Source organism: Eriocheir sinensis, chromosome 8, assembly GCF_024679095.1.
Source record: "Eriocheir sinensis breed Jianghai 21 chromosome 8, ASM2467909v1, whole genome shotgun sequence".
Taxonomy (NCBI): domain Eukaryota; kingdom Metazoa; phylum Arthropoda; class Malacostraca; order Decapoda; family Varunidae; genus Eriocheir; species Eriocheir sinensis.
Genome location: NC_066516.1, coordinates 9594753 through 9616621, shown reverse-complemented (window position 1 = coordinate 9616621; position 21869 = coordinate 9594753). Strand labels below are relative to the sequence as shown.

The following is a 21869-nucleotide window of genomic DNA, read 5'->3' as shown; positions in this document are numbered from 1 at the left end:
GCCAGATTTTTAAGAAATTTATTTATAAAATTGTACGGGCCGTGAACACCTCGTGTACGAGCCGTGACCCCCTGGTCACAAGCCGTACAGCAATTGAAAAAAAGATAAAACCTTCCTATGGAGAAAAAATATTCTCTGGGGAAGCTCAACAGATACTCATAGAGGAAGCCCATTTCCTGAGGAGTATTATGCACTCTTTATTTTGCCTGTTCGGGCAAATACAGATTTTTAATTAATATTTTCCCATTAGTAGTACGGGTTGTGTCCACCTCACCCTATATATGAGATAATATATATTTTACATATTGGAACCTTGAATTTGTACATAGTCTCACTTCCCCATTTGTTTTACCATTCATAAATAGACCCATTACTACCTTTCTTACTCTCATGTGCATTCTCCCACTCCAGTTTAACTCCATTTTACCCACTACTGATTCTCTAAACTTTTTTTTATACAGTTTTCAAATAATCTCATTGCATTAAATTTACTGTCTCAACACCAAAAACTAGTAGGAAAAACTGAAATTAACATATTTCATAAGGAATAAGGTGCTTTTTCATGGTATTTATTCCTAAAGTGAAACTAACTTATGAGAGATTAGTAAACTTTATTGTACCCCACCCTTCAGAGTGCTGATATGGTCCTTCTCTCCCATCGTGGAAGCCAAAGTGAGGGTCGGGGAGTCAGGGCCTTGGCACACCCTGGCACAGGTTAAGGAGGGGCCTCTCTTTGTGGTGTCATGGAACCCACAAAAGTACATGACAGGACTTCACACGATTATGGTATTAAAATCTCCTCCTTTTAAATGCCAAAAATCATCTCTAATCAGCTTCCTTATTACATTGGTTTACCATTATCCAGTATGACTGAATGCATTCTCAGTTCCAAGTGGATACAAGTATTTCTATAGTGATATTATTGAAATATAAGATAATGATAATAATAACAATAATAATGATAATAATAATAGTAATAATAGTAGTAGTAGTAATAATAATAATAATAATGATAATAATAATAATAATAATGATAATAATGATAATAATAATAATAATAATGATAATAATAATAATGTGAAAATGGTACCTCTAAGAAACTTTGGTAAGTCAAATAGTTAGAGATTATAACGATATGCATTGTTAAACATGCCACCAATAAAATGGAATGGGAAATGTGGAAATTTCTTGATTGTTGTCATTGGTCTTTACTAATACTGCTGTTAAAGGTAGAAAGAAGGGAAATGTTAGTTCTTTTGGACTTCAGTTACATTGCTTTTGTCATCCACATAGCAACATTTTTCCTATTGCTCCTCTTTATTGCTTGTTATTGGTCTGATAATTCTGCTGCCTCTGCACATTTATTAACCTCCAACCTACAAGAGAGTTGGTGAGAATAGCCCTCTCAGGACAGGAGTTTTGAGGAAAAATTGATTTGTCATCTCACTGCCTTATTTCCTTTAATAATAATTAGCTTAAGAGTTATGTATCAAATACCAAATGAAGTACTGTTCTGTCTACTTTGCTGGTGTTATTGCCAAAGTTGGATATGCAATGATTTGGTCGTGAGTTGATGAAGAATGGGCTAACATTATGCACATTTCATCTGTAACTGTGACAGGCTCCATATTATATATCATTATGCTTAGAAAAGAGCCAAGAGTTGCAAAGTTTTATGTGGATGTGTCTCTGCCTTAAACAGAAGACTGCGCCTTATGGACCTCCTCTCTCAACAGGTATATGCAAAAGACTCAAGTGGAAGGGAGCAGAGAGTTGAGCAGCCTTTCTCCCTTGATGGCTCTCAGCCCTCCTTCAGGTTTTGGCCAAGAGCTCTCTTGATGTCTAACATCTCTATGTGTGTGAGTTTTCTGATAATCATACCAATAACATCAACATATTGAACATAATAACCTTGGCATCACTATAATATTTTTTTCATTCTACATTATTACATTTATTTCTAGTAGATTTATTATTATTTACCCTGCTTTCATTCCACTAAAACTCCTATTAACCAAATGTCAGGAAACTGGGTAGCTAAAACATTTATTTTTTTTCCAAATTTTGAAATGCTGGGTACAAGCAACCACTGTTATTCAACCATTAATTATTTGACATCTTGCTCTTTCAACAGCTAAAAATTTACCCTTTTTGGTTGTTTTGACATATAATCACTGCTCATTTGACAACTTTTCAAATTGCATGCCAGATATTTATTTTCAAACTGTGCGACAGGCATCTGACTGCTCTCCAGCTAGTACTGCTGGTAGCTAGTTGAGTGGAAGGTTTTACCTCACACTCCCACTCTCTGCCCTGCACACTTGGCCACAAGGACCATGGCTGCCATGGCTCAACCCAAGACACTTACTACTACTACTGCCAATTGCTGCCATGTGCTTACCAGCCTGTCATCATAAGGGAAAGTGTAGTGTCATTACACCCACCCACACACCCACCCACACACACACACACATGCACACACACACACACACACACATGCACACACACACACACACACATGCACACACACACACACACACACATGCACACACACACACACTTTCATCCATTCTCATAATTTATTTTCTTTATACATACATAACTTAGCAAGGGGAATAGGGTGTGTGGCATGTGAAGGTCCCAGCAGTACCCATATATCGACTAATAAGCCTTGTTCTAATTGGGAGGGTACTTGCTGGTGATGACAAGTCCAGCTCGTGATTAGGCTGTGGGTGAATTACACAGACACATGTAGTATTTCTCATGGAATGCATTGTCCCCTGCCAGGCCCAGCAAAAGGAGCGTCTTAGAAAAATCTAACTGTTCTTTCGGGTTGTAGCACCACTCAATCCAGATCATTGGTCTCTCATTAGCTCTCACACAAAACACTGTAGAAGCTTTCTCCCTTGCTAGTGCCTCCTTTGTAACCAGCAATAGACATTACATTTCTCAGTTGAGGTTACAAGTTGTGCCATGATAGCACAGCACAACCGAGCCGATGAGTTGGCCTGTGGGGTGTAATGCCGGGGTTGGGGTATTAGTGTTTGTAAACATCATGCCAGTTATGTGTGTGTGGTCATTGTCACACCTTCTGCATCTTTTTGCCTCTAGTGAATGTTTCAATGCAGTGTACATTATACCCCCTGCAGGGTGTTAAAAGTAAACTAACATCTTGCATTTGCACAAAACTGAATTAACTTGACATTTTTTTAAACTGATTTAACTTTAAATTGATTTACTACTGAACTTCCTATTGGGCAAAAAGAACCACACTCAAGTAAACTGTTTGGATATTTATTTAGTTAAGGGGAATGGCTGCCAGAAGTCACTTTCTGAACAATACTTTATTTTTTTACCACTCCCTCTTGTAATTATACATTCGGGGTGTGAGAAATTAGCAGTCAGTACAGCTATTTAACTATATTTAGTGTTTAAATAATGAAGCATAAATTCCTGATCAATAGTTTTGTTATCATTTCTGGCATTACTTTTAATTTGTGTTTACCAATTAAATTTCTTACTTTTCCTTTCCTTTAATTTTTTCAGTTTCAATTCCTGTTTGGCATTATGGTTTGTGTGTGTGTGCTGCCGCTGTGCGTCCTGCGGTACGTCCATCGCCTGGCTCTCGGTAAGGCAGGAGTTCACCCACTTGCTGCCCAATTGATTATTATTTGGGTGATAACACTGGAAGGGTATATAGATATTATACATCATCCCAGAGAATATATTGTCAAATGAAAGTAGTGAAGAGCCTTATTCCTCATATCAGCTGCAGTTTGTTTCCATGTAAAAGATGTTTATATTCCTCTTACCACTTTAAGTCTATGATAGTCATACTTCTTGAGAATGTCCTCTACATGAGGAAATACACTGCATTTGTATTCTGCATATCTTTTAAGGGGATTTAAGCTTATTAATGCTAATGATTTTGCACTCAGGTATGAGTAGAGAAGACATGATGAAAATGATTATAGGAAGTCCAGTTGTGATAATCAGAACAGGCATCCAGAAGAGGTCATTATGTACTTTGAAAGACAAAAAATAAATTATGAAGACTTATCAGATTGAAAGCAGCCTGAGTGCATCATGCAAGAAAAATGGGAATCTGCTCATGATTTGTTTGAATATCAATATACTTTTCAATTTCAGAAAAACGAATGTTGCGGCCACGATTAAAATGGAAAATCTGCAACTTGTGGCTTCGCAAATTATGGGTCCTGGTGTCAGTGGACCGCCTCTTTTGGCCTTTGGTTGTGACTGCAGTTTACATGCCTGTTGGTAAGGATCATCCAGAAATTTCATGTACTCTGACACTGTGTTCACGTATTAGCATGTGCAGTAATGTAATTGCAGCATCTTCATTTGGAGACTTTATTGTTGCATAGTTCATGATGTATGAGGAAGATTTTGGGGGATCACAATTCCATTCTACTTTTTTTAACCATAGCTTGTCACAGATGCATATGGTTTAGCCGAGCCTGTTATTTAAGCAGTGAGTGGAGTTCTTGAATGATAAGGAGCTGAAGGTTGTTCAATAGTGTGTGTGTATTTACCTGGTTGTATTTGCATGATTGTAGTTTACAGGATTGGAGTCATGCTTAGGGTTGTAAAATTACCAGGAATTTTGAACTGGGAAACTTTCCATGGGAATTTTGGAAGTTTTCAGAAAAATATACATTTGCCAATGGAGCCTTTAGGCTTTATTTTTTTTTAATTTGTTTTAGGCTGAGTTATTGCCTCTTTTGACTTCAGTTTTGGGGGGCTTTTGGTGAATGTCCCTTAGCCCAGTGGTTGCACAGGCAGGATTGTTTAAATGACTCCTATTGAGGCACATGCCTCCCTCTGGTTAACCTAACCTAAACCAACAAAGCCCCAAACAGTTACTATAAGTCTTGACTCAGAAAATTCATATAAGCTGCCTTTCTAATGAGACTTTCTATACAACAGAGTGAGGTCATTCCTTGTTGATTTATACCTCAAGGTGCTGGCTCTAATGAAGATACCCTAAACCTAACCTAACCTATAACCCCCAATCAGTTACTATAGGTTTTGACTCAGAAAATTCATATATACTTCTTTACTAATGAGACTTTCTATACAACAAATTGAGGTCATTCTTAGTTGATTTATATCATAAGAAGCTGGCTATCATGTGTTTGAAGATACCCTAAACTTAACCTAACAAAACCCTTAACAGTCACTATAGGTCTTGACTCAGAAAATTCATATATGCTTCTTTACTAATGAGACTTTCTATATAACAAATTGAGGTAATTCTTTGTTGATTTATACCATAAGGTGCTGGCAATCATGTGTTTGAAGATGCTGTAAAGCTAACCTATCCTAACAAACCAAAACCTCAAACAGTTACTATGTGTCTTGATTCAGAAAATTCATATAATCTTCCTTAGTAATGAGACATTTATACAACAAAGTGAGTTCATTCTTTGTTGATTTAAACCTTAAGGTGCTTGCAATCCTGTGTTTGAAGATACCCTAAACTTAACCCAACTTAACCTAACAAAACCCAAAACATTACTATAGGTCTCAATTCAGAAAATTCATATATGCTTCCTTACTAATGAGTCTTTCTATACAACAGAGTGAAGTCATTCTTTGTTGATTTATACCATAAGGTGCTGGCAGTCATATGTTTGAAGATACCCTAAACTTATCCTAATCTAACCTTACAAAACCCAAACAGTTACTTTAGGTCTTGACTCAGAAAATTCATATATGCTTCCTTACTAATGAGACTTTCTAAACAACAGAAGGAGGTCATTCTTTGTTGATTTATATACTTTGTTGTATAGAAAGTCTCATTAGTAAGGAAGCATATATGAATTTTCTGAGTCAAGACCTATAGTGTTTTTGTTTTTATTAGGTTATGTAAGGTTAAGTGTAGGCTTAAATAAAGGGGATATTAATAGTGTTTTGGTTGTAAAAGAGCCAGGCAGGACACGTAGTAATGGTTTTAAGCTAGATAAATTCTAATTCAACAAAGACATCGGCAAGAATTGGTTTACCAATAGCGTGGTGGATGAGTGGAACAGGTTTGGCAGTCATGTCGTGGGTGCCAATACCATAGATACATTCAAGAGGAGGTTGGAGAAATTCATGGATAGTGAGGTTAGGTGGGGTTAGGCTTACAGGAGCTTCCTTGTATAGGCCAACTGGCCTCTTGTAGACTCCTTACATTCTTATGTTCTTATGTTCATTAGGTGCTGCATCACATATGTTTGATGACAGAAAATTTATATATGATTCATTACTAGACTTTCTCTACAACAGAATGAGGTCATTCTTTGTTGATTTATACCCTAAATTGCTTACATTATGTGTATGAAGATACCCTAATCCAGAGTTAGAAAAATCATGATTATTTTTATTTAAATTATTTTTTTTGGATTAATCCTTGTTTGTTTACACTGATAAGTTCTTTCAGTCTTATGAGGCCATTTTCTTGCATTAAAATTGGCAATGTTTAATGAAACCATAGTTTAATGCACATTACCCATGACGAATTTTCACATAAAAATCATAAGTAGGACTAATAATATATATATATATATATATATATATATATATATATATATATATATATATATATATACAGAGTCGTCCCTCAAATAGTATGGGGGTTAGGGACCCAGGACCCCCTTACTATTAGAAAAACCGTATGAAATTAATGCCCCCCCCCCTAGAAACCCTCCTTGGCACTCCTACAGAATCTGGGTCCCGCCTGGCTTTGCTGTTACCCACGGGCCCAAGTTGCCAGTTATTCATTTTCTGCTGCAGTCACAGTGCAGTGTTACAACTCTGGGAGGTCGAGGGGGGCGAAGCACCCCATTAGAGGTCAGGTTATTAAAAGTTCGGTTGGAATAGTTTACATATGTGTCCCTTAACTTCATAATATGGAGGTGTAATGTTGTATTTTGGAGGCGCGGAGTCAATCTCCACAATTATCGTTTCGTATCTTTTCAAGTATGATTTAGAGAACTATAGAAACTGTGGTAGAGAGTAAGAGAGAGTGTGAGAGTATGATATGGCTTGCTCTCTGACAATGTGGAAGGGAGCGCTGCCAGGATGGCTCACTTGCCCAGAGTGGTAACACTACAGCAGAAAATGCATAACTGGCTGGCGAGAAGTTGAGCCAGGTGGGACCCGAATTCTGTAGGAGTGCCCACTCCTGCTCACCAATTTCTTGTTTAAAAGGAGGAGCGATTTTCTTGCCGCGAGGCTGCGACCGTGCCCGTTCGTCTGCTTGTGCCGTAATGATGTGTGGACGGCCCCATGCTCTAATTCTTATATATCATATATATATTCTTATATATAAGCTATCTATCACAGTCTTGTGATTATGTGATTTGAGTCGTTGTAGGTTACTCTTCTCATTCTCGTATTTGCTCTGCTGCTCTGCTCGGCAGTCTGCGGAGTCTGGCAGCGTCAGGGAGAATCGGAAACCGAGATGCCGTTACCATCCAGCATCGTGCGGTGAAATTCCGATAAACAACAGTCAAACATATTCTGCACGTGATGTAATAACGAAAAGTCATCGAAAACCAAATAAATAAAAATAAAAAAAAAAAGCAAAGCAGCGGCTATAAGGCCGGCCCTTCCGTGGAAGCGGCTATATAGCCTCCCGGTACCCAGGGGTTGTAAGAAAATGCCTATTTATGTGTTTATAATAGGTTAATTTATGAACAAACAGAAAAGGACGGCCTTTATCTCCACTCTTGCAGCACTCTTGGAGCACTGTCAGTTACCACAGCAAGAATTTATTTTACACTATGATAGATACAGCGAACACTGCTCTCATTCATGTAGTATGCTCTCCCTACCGCAACATAACTCATCCCAAAACGTAACTTCAATATCTGAATTATTCTGCAAGGTGAATACCTTTCTCGAACACTTTGGGGTGCTTTCAGCAGGTGTTTTGGATTGTCTCTTGGGTCCCATGTACATGTTATGTGGTAATGGAGAAGCGTAGCTGAGGTTGTGCACACACACGGACTTAGGGAAAGCGCATTGGTTTCAATCTGGCAGAACAGTGTTCTTGATGCTGTGCACTTGCATGGACTGAGGAGATGTGCATGGGTGTCAGTCTAGTAGAACAGTGTTGCCACTCATGCTATGGCTACTTGGTGCTACGAACGGAAAATTTAAAAATCCTTAAAAAATATTCTATGACAATCCGTATAAAACTGAAACCGTACTATTGGAAACCGTACTATTTGAGGGACGACTCTGTATATATATATATATATATATATATATATATATATATATATATATATATATATATATATATATATATAATTTAAATCATTAGATATTTTACTTCTGATATAGCACTTAAATCATTTTAAATATGGTATATTTAATTTTGATTTAAATCATGATTTCTTTACTCTGATTTAAATCAATTTAAATCACTCGATTTAGATCAAAACAACCCTGCCCTAAACTTAACCTAACAAAATCCCAAACAGTTACTGCCATATTGGTCTTAACTCGGAAAATTCATATATGCTTCCTTACTAATGAGACTTTCTATACAACAAAGTGAGGTTATTCTTTGATGATTTATACCATAAGTTGTTGGCAATCATGTGTTTGAAGATACCCTAAACTTAATCTAACCTAACCTAACAAAATCCCAAACAGTTACTATAGGTCTTGACTTAGAAAATTCATATATGCATCCTTACTAATGAGTCTTTGCATATAACAAAGTGAGGTCATTCTTTGTTGATTTATACCATAAGTTACTGGCTATCACATATTTGAAGATATCCCAAACTTAACCCAACAAAATTACAAAGCTACCATACTTCTTGACTCAGAAAAGTCATCTATTCTTCTTTACTAAATGAGACTTTCTATGTAACACAGTGAACGCTTTATTTGGTAACATATACTATAGGTGTATAGATATCATGTTTTTGAAAGTTCCTTAAACTTAACCTAACCTATTGGAAATACAATTTTTGTTGTTTAAAACTTTTAATCAATAGTTGTATTGACCAAATTTGGTTTGTTTATTAATACAAATACACTTATGTGAAAAATTAGAAAATTCCTGAAAATTCACAAAATTCCCGGGTCCTGAAAATTCCTGGAAACTTTCCTTGGAAAGTTTCTATTTTCTGGAAACTTTCCCACCCTTTGCAACCCTAGTTATGCATGAATACTTTCATGTCTTCATATCCATATATATCCACTTTATTTTTTAACTTATGAATCTTGCTTGAACCACCCTTGGGCTTAAACCATTCCACTTTTTAGTAGTTATATATGGGAAGCTGGCTTTCTTGAAAATGTTTAACTTCTACACTTTTTCAGCTTCAATTCATGTCTTCTTGTTCTTCCTCTGTTGTACATCAGAAAAAAATTCTCTGTCCATGTGTAGGAAAGTAGAATTCAGTTCGTAACATGTATTTCATTATTTTGGTTAGGCCATTGAGTTTGACATTTTTTAATACCTTCTTTTCTTTTCAGGGCCTTGGTTTGTAGGGGAAGTTATAGAGAATCACATTGGAGTTGTGTTTGCCTGGGGCATCTTTGTCAACAGAAGTTACCTACCAGGTTCATTAACATATGCATATGGCTTTTTCCAGGTAAGGAAAATATGAAAGAAAGTAGCTACAAATCTTTTTATTTCATATTTTTCTAGGAGCACATTGGTTGTGTTCCTTGAAAATTTACTGCATGATATATTACTGGAGGCAGCTGTGCCCTCTGTCTCTTGTTTACAAGCACTGGTGACACCGGAGCAGCATGTTCACCACTCCTCCAGCTGGGAAGGCTTATGTTGCTATATGTATGCACTCCAGAGTGTCTCAGATCACAAAGTTGCTTCTGATTTTTCTGGAATAAATTCGGCCAAGGATTCAGGCAATGGACTTGGGCAGAGTAGTTCACACTCCTGATGACTGAGGAGGGCAAAAATTTTGTGTAAATACCCCTAATCATCATCATTTTGTTTAACGTTCGTTTTCACTTCCTGAGCGGTTGGATGCTAAAATCAAGCCATTTTCAGTTTTTGGTGCAAGATTTTCCAGGTGCATGGCCTTGCTAACCCAACCACCTATTTTAAGTGGTGGCCCTTTCCTTTGCCTGAACGAAAAAGGCAAACCCTACAAGGCAGCAGGGGGCTATGAGGTTTACCACCCACTATTTCACCCATAGCTGGGACTGGATGGCCATTGACTCTGATAAACATGAGTTCATCTGCCCTTAGAATGGTCTTGTTTTTAATCCACCTGGGGGTCCAGCACACCCTCCTCACTGGTCCAAGACAAAACCAGTGGGGTCGCCGGTTTAGTCGCCGACTATCCAACCATGCGGCTGGTTGTACTGGGTTACATGTTACCAGTAGCAGAGCACTACCTTAACTGCCTTGACCTGACAAATTGTAAATACCCTTAATACCTCTATATTTTACATAAAGGCCCTCCCTGTGCTTGAATCACACCTTATTCCTGTTTACAAACATGAGAAGGGCTTGTATTTTCAATTTCATGTACTTTTGAGGAGGAGAGGCCACTCCCATAAGTTGCCAGCTCTTTCAAGTCAGCAAAGCATCTGCCCAAATTGTGAACTTGAAAAGGTTTCACCATTGTTCATTAGTGATATATTATTCTTTTTGCATACAGTGTGCAAGGAGATCCACTCATACTCTGACTACTTGACTAGGCAATCAAATCTTAGCTTTATAGTTGTAGGCTGAGTCTGGTAACTACTATACACAGTGTGGTACAAATATAAAATTGCTGATTTCTTCTACAGATGTTGACCTTTCAGTTCCCGCTTATCTTGGCCGTTGCACACTGTGTTGATTTTAGGTAAGTCATAACTTTTCTGTAATTAGATGCTGGTCATTTTATTTTAGATTCAACTAAATATACTTTCTTTTGGCAATGATGAACAGTTTTTGTGCTCTAGGAAGACTGCATTTAGAATTCATAAGTACTCATCCCTTTGTCAGTACCGTACTGTACTTTATCCCAAAACATGTAGATGTAATTAGTGTATGTTTGTCTGTGTGTTCCTGAATTGTGACGTTCTTGTGAGTGGGAGAGTTCAATGATTGTGCAAGCTTGCAGAGACTTCCTGTGGAATGATGCATTGTGCAGGTCTTTAGGAGACACAGTAATATGACTCATGTTATCGCATACACTTGATGTATGTGTACAATATGGGAGATATATATAAATGGTTGTGAATCTTTGAGTCAGATCTAATGGTCAAAATTAGACACAGATGCTCAGACACTTTTTGTCTTTTAGGTCACGTTTAGTATTGTTGGCCAATAAAAATTAATTTTATGTGACATGTCCAATAAATTTACTGTTTTGTATATATATATATATATATATATATATATATATATATATATATATATATATATATATATATATATATATATATATATATATATATATATATATATATATATATATATATATATATATATATATATATATATATATATATATATATATATATATATATATATATATATATATATATATATATATATATATATATATATATATATATATATATATATATATAATCATGAATATATATAATCATGATGGTGAGACTATGAATCTATGGGGGTATATATATATATATATATATATATATATATATATATATATATATATATATATATATATATATATATATATATATATATATATATATATATATATATATATATATATATATATATATATATATATATATATATATATATATATATATATATATATATATATATATATATATATATATATATATATATATATATATATATATATATATATATATATATATATATATATATATATATATATATATATATATATATATATATATATATATATATACTAAAAAGAAAGGTGAAGTAAAAAAAGGAAATACTGAAGATAGAAAAGGTACAGGAAAAAGAAATAAAAGATGAGTATAACAGTGAAATGGCAGAGTCCTTAAGTGAAAACTGGGAAAGTGTAAAAGATAATACAAATATTGAAAACATTTTTGGAACATTTAAAGGAATAATGGTAACTACAACAAAAAAAGTATTAGGGATGAAAGTGGTGAGAGATGGAAAAAGAAAAGGAAATTCATGGTGGACAGAAGAGATAAGGAGGATAGTAAAAGAGAACAGCTGTAACAGCAGCAGTTTTGAGTAGAGGTAGAGGAGGAGTATATAAAGAAAGAAGTACAACATATGAAGAAGTAAATTAGGCAATAAAAAGATTAAAAAATGGAAAGGCAGCAGGAATTGATGGAATCACAGCAGAAATGTTGAAGTGTGGAGGAGATGTAGTTGTTAAATGGATGGTCAAGATATGTGAAGTAGCATGGGAGGGCCCCCCCCCTCCCATGCCAGCAAACTGGACAAAAGCCATCATTGTCCCAGTTTACAAGGGGAAGGGCAGGAGAGGGGAATGTGGGAGCTATAGAGGTATAAGTCTTCTGAGTATACCCGGAAAGGTATATGGAAAAGTAATAATAGAGAGGGAGCAAAGACTTACAGAAGAGAAAATTAGTGAAGAACAAGGAGGCTTCAGGAAGGGAAGGGGATGTGTGGATCAGATATTTTCCTTCAGGATGGTAGTAGAAAAAATAATAGCAAAAGGAAAGAAACTATATGCTGCCTTCATGGATTTGGAAAAAGCTTATAACAGAGTCGATTGGATTGCATTGTGGGATGTTTTTAAGATTTATGGTGTGGGAGGAAAACTGCTTAGTGCAATAAAGTCTTTCTATGAGGATGCATCTGCATGTGTCAAAATTACTGAAGAAACAAGTGAACATTTTGAGATAAAAGTGGGCTTAAGACAAGGGTGTGTCATGTCACCTTGGCTGTTCAATATTTATATGGATGGTGTTATTAGAAAAGTGAAGGGCAAAGTTGGAGAAGTTGGAGTAAGAATGTTCGATGAGGGATGGAAGTGGGTACTGAATTTGATACTGTTTGCTGATGACACAGTGCTCGTTGCAGAAAATGAAAGTTACCTACAAAATTTGGTCAGTGTTTTGATAGTGTCTGTAACAGGAGAAAGCTGAAAGTAAATGTCAACAAAAGTAAAGTGATGGTTTGTGAGCGAAATAGAAGTGAGAGTGTAGATTTTGTATACCCATATAGAGTGGGAATTGAATGTGAAAAAGAATGCAAAATAATTTTGAATGGTGAAGAAATGGAGGAGGTCAATGAATTTAAGTACCTTGGATCAGTTATGTGTAAGCATGGTGGTACGGAGGGAGAGATAAGAGAAAGGGCATTGCAAGGAAGAAGGGTGGTAGGGTCTTTGGGACGAATCATGAATGGCAGAAGTGTGAGCATGGAGGTAAAGAAGGATTTGAGAAATACAATAATAGTACCAACCCACATATACGCAAATGGAACGTGGGCCTGGAATTAAAGTCAGAGGTCTAGAGTGCAGGCAGTGGAAATGAGTTATTTGAGGAGTGCTTGTGGTGTGAGTAGAATGGATGTAATGAGTAATGAAAGTATGTTCGAGCATTTTGGAATGTGTCACAGGGGTGAAGGGAAGAAGTGTGGAGTGGTGGAAGAAGTGAAGCGACAGGCTTTAAAGTGGTTTGGCCACATGGAACGATTGGAGGAGAGTAAGATGACCAGAAGGGTGTATGTTAGTGAGATTGAGGGAGGGAATGCTAGAGGACAACCTCCAGTGAAATGGAGGGATAGGGTGCAAGAGTACGTTAGGGAGAGGGGGGAAAGATCTTTGAGAAACTTTGAGCAGGCAAGGAGGGAGTGTCTGGATAGAGAAAGTTGGAAACTCTTCTGCCGTGGCCATCCCCTGGTGGGAGCTCCTAGGAGCAGGCGTCGATGAAATGATGATATATATATATATATATATATATATATATATATATATATATATATATATATATATATATATATATATATATATATATATATATATATGTGTGTGCAGTAATCCCTCGTCTATTGCGGGGGTTAGGTTCCAGAACCCCCCGCGATAGACGAAAATCCGCGAAGTAGTGATCTTATATTTTTTTTATTATTTATATATATTTTAAGGTTTTATAAACCCTCCCCACACTCTTACAAATCTTTCCCACACTCTTATTGACCTTTCCCACACTCTTATAAACACTTCCTACGACGTTTCGTTGTTACGACGCGGTCCCAATAAATGATTCTATAATTCTTGTTTCGACTTTCGACGTTCGCTTCGTAAATACGAAATTCGCGCAGGAATTAGTTTGGCGGGGCGGAAGAATACTCAGAGAAAGGACAATATGAGTGTAGCTCACTTCTTTTATATCACAATTAGGTAAATACGGAAGGGGAAAGGGAGGAGCAGGACAGAGTGAGTAATGAAAAAAATACCGATAGAGGATGTAAGAAGGGAGAACAAGGAAAAGTAGTGGAGGAAACAGAGAGAGATAAAGAGGATGAAAACAAGGAGAAGGGTGTGGGGAGGGAATGACAGTGGGGAGAGTCATGTCAGGTCCTGAGGTAGAGTCAGGTGAGGTCCTGAGGGAAAGTCAGGTAAGGGCTTCAGTCAGGACATGATCTGACTCTCACTTTTGCCCCTCCCTCCCCACACCCTTTCCATTTCACCTTCTGTGTGTGTGTTTACCTAGTTGTAAACACACACACACACACATACAGAAGGGGAAATGAAAAGAGTGTGGGGAGGGTGTGGCAGAAGGAAGACTCAGGTCAGGGCTTTGGTCAGGACATGACCTGACTCACTTCTGCCCCTCCCTCCACACACCCGTCCCATTTTCCCTTCTGTGTGTGTGTGTGTGTGTGTGTGTGTGTGTGTGTGTGTGAACGAGTGAGTGAGTGAGTGAGTGTGTATTTACCTAGTTGCCTAGTTGTGAAATACAGGAAAAGAGCCATACTAGGCTCGTGCTGTCCCGTCTCCATAACGCTTATTATCCAGTTTGGCTTTAAATTCATGAATCATTTTTGCACACACAGTCTCCTTGTCATCTGATCTGATGTAGTGTGTGTGTGTGTGTGTGTGTGTGTTCATATAATCTAATGGGGAAGGAGAAAGGGAGGAAGAGTGATAGAGTGAGAGATAAGACTAAAGATAAGAGGGTGTGAGAAAGGAGGAAACAAGGGAAATGGGTGGAGGAAATGGGATGGGAAAAGAAGAGAGAGGTAGGGAGGGTCAGGTAAAGGTGAGGAAAGAGGGGGAGAGAAAAGGTGTGAGTGTGAGGGAAAGAGATTAAAAGAGAGAGGTAGGGAGGGTCAGGTAAAGGTGAGGAAAGAGGGGGAGAGAAAGGGTGTGAGTGGGAGGGAAAGAGATTAAGAGAGAGAGGTAGGGAGGGTCAGGTAAAGGTGAGGAAATAGGGGGAGAGAAAATGTGGGAGTAGGAGGGAAAGAGATTAAAAGAGAGAGGTAGTGAGGGTCAGGTAAAGGTGAGGAAAGAGGGGGAGAGAAAAGGTGTGAGTGGGAGGGAAAGAGATTAAAAGAAAGAGGTAGGGAGGGTCAGATAAAGGTGAAGAAAGAGGGGGAGAGAAAAGGTGTGAGTGGGAGGGAAAGAGATTAAAAGAAAGAGGTAGGGAGGGTCAGGTAAAGGTGAAGAAAGAGGGGGAGAGAAAGGGTGTGAGTGGGAGGGAAAGATTTTAAAAGAGAAAAACTGGGAGGGAGGTGAAAGGAAAAGAAGAAAGAAATGAGAAAAAATGAGAAAAATATGGGGACGGAGAGGGAGAAGAAAGAAAGGCAGTGGGGGAGGAGTGAACCAGGGAAAAGACTAACAGTGCAATAGGCCGCGATGGAAAAATATAAAAATAGGTGGGTGACGTAGGTGCTTATTTAGGTGTGTTCCTACTTATGTTGATATATATCGTTTTCATTTTTTAGGCTAGAAATTGCTTATTTTACCGCAAAATCCCGCGATATAGCGAAAAATCCGCGATACGGTACAATTTAAAAATCCGCGAGACCGCGATAAGTGAACCGCGATATGGCGAGGGATTACTGTATATATATATATATATATATATATATATATATATATATATATATATATATATATATATATATATATATATATATACAGGTAACTCGACTTACGCGAGTTTGGTTTACGCGTTTTTTAAATAACGCGGGGTCCAAAAAAAAAAAAAAATATTATTTACACGTTTTTTCCACTTATACGCGATATTTTATGGAGTGGCCACCAGATGTCTCACGCAACTGGACTCACATAGCGCCGCGGCCACACAGCAGAGCTCAGTTCTTCCCGCGCGCTACTTGAACAACAATACAGTACCCACGCTGCCACGCTACTGAACAATAGGGGTGGGCAGGTACCGGTACTAACGGTACTAGCTATATGGTACAGTACCGGTACCAGACTGCTCGGTACCGGTACCAATACTAGCTAGCCACTCATGGTGTCCCTCATTTCTTCCTCACACGAGTGAGGCTGAGACTGAATGCCTGAGTGGATATCTCGGTGATATGAATATTCTCTCTCTCTCTCTCTCTCTCTCTCTCTCTCTCTCTCTCTCTCTCTCTCTCTCTCTCCACTGAATGAAGTGAATAAGCATATTATTCCCACCATCACTGGTAGGTTATGACAGAGAACTAGGCAAGACACAATTCACACGTTTCTGGTGACACACGCCATGCAGCTGTTTGTTGTATGGGTGTGGTTGTGTGGTTTGTAAACAATGCAAATGGCGGCCTGGCTGGTATTGCTCGAAATATCTCCTCGTACAAGACTCATGATGTACATTTTCTGATATCATATTTACCCCATTATTCTCACTAATATTAATAATTAATAATGAACAAATGGATATTTTTTTCCAATATGATTTTTTATGTAGCTTGTACTGCTCCTTAGTCATACAATCAAGCCACTTGTGACATCAAGATCAAGATCATACAAATGGCGCCCGACGGAAAAACGGGATAACAAGGCATGGGCAATCCTCCATCGATTTCAATTTTGTATAGTAGTTATTAGATCGCCCTGTATTCTATGGTAACATATTATGAGACAGCCACTGACTATGAAGGATTATATACAATGATAAAGGAAAGTTTGTCGTTATTGGATAAGACAAAAAACAGACCCTTGAAAACACCCCAAAGAAGAAAAAAAATCATTAAAAATTTGTACATTCGGCGTACAAGGCGCAGGGCTAAACTTTCAGGCATTTTTTATGTGAAAAAGGTGCGCGCTATACGCTGAAAAATACGGTTTTTATTTTTCGACAAAAAACTACCTCTTGTTTGATTTACATTGTTTTGATTTACGCGACCTCTCCAAGAACGCAATACTCGCGTAAATCGAGAGTTACCTGTATATATATATATATATATATATATATATATATATATATATATATATATATATATATATATATATATATATATTCAGTCAAGTCATGTATGGCGCAGTTAATTGGTTCTGAGCAACGGCTGTGTCATAGGAAACCGCGTCATAGGAATAACTAAACCTATGGGGAAAATACAATTTGGTTCTGGCCCTTGCCATTTTTCCAAACCCACACCTTTTTTTTTCTTTTTTTTTGGTTCGTTCTAGCCCAAGTGCACCGGTAGGCATTATCTGCCTTTTGATGTTGTTTAGTCCGAGATGAGTCCGTGGGGATGAGGCAAGATGAGGCGCCATGCATGGGGGGCAGCTGCTAGCGTTTGAGGGAGCGACTCGGGCCGTCCGGACTGTCCCAGGCCCTCTCAAACGCGTGACGCCTCAGCTTCCTTTTCATCCTCTGTTGCAAGGAGCTCGTCGCCCAGAACAGCTTGTTATGCATGTTTAACCATTAAAGGACCGGAGGCGGCTATAGCTGCTTTGCCGGGGAAGGGTTGGAGGCGGTTATAACCGGCACGCTCACCCCAAAAGTCTTTCCAATTCATCTCGCTGTTTCTCCACGGCACGGCACGTAGAGACTTCTGGATGGCGTCATTAGAAAGAGGAAGACTTGATGGTTAGGACAAAATCTGTCTTATTCACTGGTGCAATGCAGGTTAAGCGTAGAGAGTGTGTGAATATGGGCAATTTTCGGTGGCTTAGCGCGGGAGGCCGATCCTAGCGGTACCAAAAATACAGCCACCCTCAATCCTTTTGGGGTTAAACGTCATCAGGAATATCAGTGGACGCCATTTTGCTGCCAGAGCAGCTAGTAAATGTTGGGAGGCCCTGCTCGCAGCTGAGCCCAACTTTGCATCCAAGGTCTCTGATTGGCCCGTGAGCCAGCGCGTCTGTGATTGCTCCGTTGCTTCAACCCCCTCTTGAACTTGAACCTGAAGTCCGGAGTCAGCTGCGAACAGGGCCTCCCGTAAACGTCATTAGGAAGATCAGCGGACGCCATTTTGCTTCTAGTAAGTGACAACGTTTACTAGCTGTTCTGGCAGCAAATTGGCATCCACTGATATTCCTGATGACGTTTAAACATGCATCACAAGCAGTTCTGGGCAACGAGCTCCTTGCAACAGAGAATGAAAAGGAAGCTGCAGTGGTTATCGGGGCACAGAGAGGTGAAATGCAATGGAAGCACTTATATGTGTTTGTTTGGGCCACCATATTTGCTGATGACATCATCACAGCATGGAGGCGCTCCACCTCTCCAAACCGAGCTGCAGCGGGCAGTCCGAGTTGGCAACTCGGGCTGCGGCGTCATGCATTTGAGAGGACCCTGAGCGATCCGGGGAAGGGAGACCATGAACTGCGTCATAGATGGTTTTACCCGCGTGATCTGAAAATATGGTTCTGAAACCATATTGCGTCATAGGAAACCGCGCCTTACGAATCCGCGTCATACTCGACTTGACTGTATATATATTTTTATATGTATGTATGTATGTATGTATGTATGTATATATATATATATATATATATATATATATATATATATATATATATAGTAATACCTCAGTTTACAAGTGTCTTACTTTACAAGTGTTTTGATTTACAAGCAAAATTAATTCGCTAAATATGCCTTGGTTTACAAGTGGTGACTGTTTATACAAGTTGAAGATCCGACCGTGGGTTCCCTTTGTTCGTCGCGCAACTGAGTCAGTTAGGCGCGTCCCTCCACTCTGTCAAGGTGCTCTACATGTACCCATAGCTGCCTGTACTCATTTTCACTAGAATAGAACCTACTTAAGAGACTTGTGTGTTTCCGTCATCCCTCATGTCATACACACAATCTACAGTACTGTGTGTGAAAGTGTTCACCTTCAGAATACATGTTGTCAGCATATGAATATAATAATGGTAAGAGTGAATACTAGAGTCACTAATAAGTCATCTGATTTTAGGTTTTGGTCGCTGTACGTTGACCCGCTGTGCAGTTTTCCTCGCTACCTCTGCCGCCATGTGTGCCCACTGCTCATTGTTACCATGCAGGTAGGTGGTGAACTCACGGGCTCCTTAATGGTATTAACAGTATTATTTTATTTTGGTTATTTGGAGACAATAATATTTGAAAATAAGGTATTTTCTCATTTCTTTGGCTTATGTACATTAATTTTCAAGTCGTCTTTTTGCAACATATGCTCTAAGGTAATTCTTATTGTATTGCAAAGCAAAAGGTATTTTTTTTTACCAAGAGCTGTTTGTGTCATGAATTCTCTGCTTCTCGAAGTATGCACTGTAGAGGTGAACATATTTTAATGGAAAGTGAATCCTTTTTCACTGCAACAGTAATGAACTCTCAATCCATATTGCTCTCACCCACACATAGTGATTTAAATCTATAAAATGCTTCTTCTCCTTTATTCCCTCTATCCTTAATATTTTTTATCTTAGGTGTGTTGGGGTTACAGACTTTGCAACTTAAGTAATTGTACTCTTCCTTCTCTACTCATTGCACTGTGTTTATTATTAATAATAATAATAATAATAATAATAATAATAATAATAATAATAATAATAATAATAATAATAATAAAAATATTGATAATAATAATGATAATGATTATAATAGAATTGTTCATCTACCACCAGATGATCACTGCTTACTTCTTCTGGCTAGCATACGGAACCATGGCTCTCTTTTTGGGTCCATTGCGCACTTGGTCAGCAATATTGGGGGTTATATTGTGGTATCAGGCCACAACAGCTCATAAAGATATATTAAGGTAAGAATCTGGCTTGCAGTTTAATTAGTCATTACACATATCTTTTTTTTCTTGTGTAGTTACCAGGCATGTCATACTAATAGTATGTTAGACAAAGATCAAGTTAAAGAAGCACTAAGTAAAAGATCTGTTTCTAAGATCATAGACTAGTGTAGTGACCTGCCAGACATGGAAAGCCTCTCAAAACCTACTTAGTCATGGGGTACCTCTCTAGCCGTCTGGCTAAAGAGGTGGCTTTCTGTCTGGCAGGTTGTGGGGTCAGTCCCCAGCATCAGAAATATATTTCCTACTCTCCAGATTATATCAATTTCTTGTGGATATTGAGACACTGAAATGATGTGTAATTAATATATTTAAGATGGGAAATACCCAAACCACACTGTAACACTCTCTAGCTGAGTCACAGGAGGTTCTGGTGGTGGGTCTCAAAGCAAAGCATGAGGAGGGGAAGCCTAAGGTTTCCTTGTCTAGGTGTTTGGAGGCTTACTAGAGGAAACTGTACACTTAGTTCATGTGTGTGTCAAGGATATTGAGGTCTTGAAGATTTTCAAATGTACCTTGGTATTGTAATACAGAATATTGGCAGGTCAAGAGGTCTTACGGTGGATTGACTTTGCCCATGTAATGCTCAGCATGAGCATGTGGTATTGTCGATACTTGTCTTATTCTATGGCTCTGAAACATGGACACTAAATTGTCACTTGTAGAGGCAAAGTGGTGCCTTTGGTAATAAGTATCTACGCAGAATAGTGAGATATCGCAGGAGTGACTTTGTCAAATCAATGATTGCTCTGTATGGCTGAATTGGGGGCTTTTACTAGCTTAGTCTGTGAATGCCAACTTTGGCCATGTGCATGTGGCACTCTACCCAGAAATTGACCCTGCTCACTGGATAGTTTCTGTAAGAGGCAGCCTTGAAGGGAGGAGGGTAATAGAATGCCCAAAAAGCATGTAGCTTGAGCAAGTCAGTGGGTACTTAGGACGGGATGGGGGCCAGACTTGCTGGGAGGGACCCTCGGTGCTGGAGTCATAGGGTGGGAAAGACGATGTGCTCCTGGCAAAAGCCCTTATTTATTGATTTATATATATAAGTATTTTGCTGACCTCTATTCAATAGTTTCATATCATTGCCTGCAGTATGCATTAACTAACACTTGCCATCCATAAATGTAAGAATTTATTCATTAACTTATTGTTAGGCCATGATTGTATTTTCTTTACAGGGAGGCTGCTCAGGTGTGGGCACCTCAAGCTCTAGACTGGGAGGAGGAAGACAAAAATGAGAGTCAGGCACACATGTCTCAGAGCTCCCTGTGAGGCTATCAGTATTCCATACATAGTATGGGGTAAATATATTATACCATTACTTCATATTTATTTGTCTTACCTCTTGGGTAAGAAAGCACAAATGTATAAAGCTAAGATATCTTCCCTTTCCTATATTAATATTTATATCAATATTAATATTAATAATCAAGATGCTAATGAAAGCTATATATACTCTAGGTCAAGAGAGTATAAACTATAAACTATTGCTTACTTAGGCCAGTGCCCAGCATTTTATTCTTATTTATACCATTTTATGCCAAAGAGATTATCAGGTTGTACAGTAGTAGTTACTATTCACAAAACTCATTGTGAGAAATGTGCTGCTTAATACTAAGAAAACCCTTGACTTCTTTTTGGGGTCAAAATATAAATAAAGTCTTATGAACTATTTAAA

General features: G+C 38.1%; 2 protein-coding genes across 2 annotated transcripts in view; both read left to right on the top strand.

Annotated features, from left to right (window-relative positions):
* The window catches only part of LOC126995476 (transmembrane protein 62-like), a 12647-nt gene extending 9019 nt beyond the window's left edge, over positions 1 to 3628 (top strand). The window contains exons 8-10 of the mRNA XM_050855056.1: positions 633 to 786; positions 1737 to 1859; positions 2236 to 3628. Of these exons, the coding sequence (XP_050711013.1) occupies positions 633 to 786; positions 1737 to 1859; positions 2236 to 2274 (316 nt within the window). The 3' untranslated portion in view covers positions 2275 to 3628. The remainder of the gene's footprint in view (positions 1 to 632; positions 787 to 1736; positions 1860 to 2235) is intronic.
* LOC126995478 (transmembrane protein 62-like) lies at positions 3480 to 21869 on the top strand. Its single transcript, XM_050855058.1, has 7 exons — positions 3480 to 3628; positions 4150 to 4278; positions 9505 to 9623; positions 10795 to 10850; positions 19325 to 19412; positions 20013 to 20146; positions 21370 to 21869. The coding sequence occupies exons 1-7, from the start codon at positions 3568 to 3570 to the stop codon at positions 21461 to 21463; spliced, it is 681 nt and encodes a 226-aa protein (XP_050711015.1). The 5' UTR covers positions 3480 to 3567; the 3' UTR covers positions 21464 to 21869.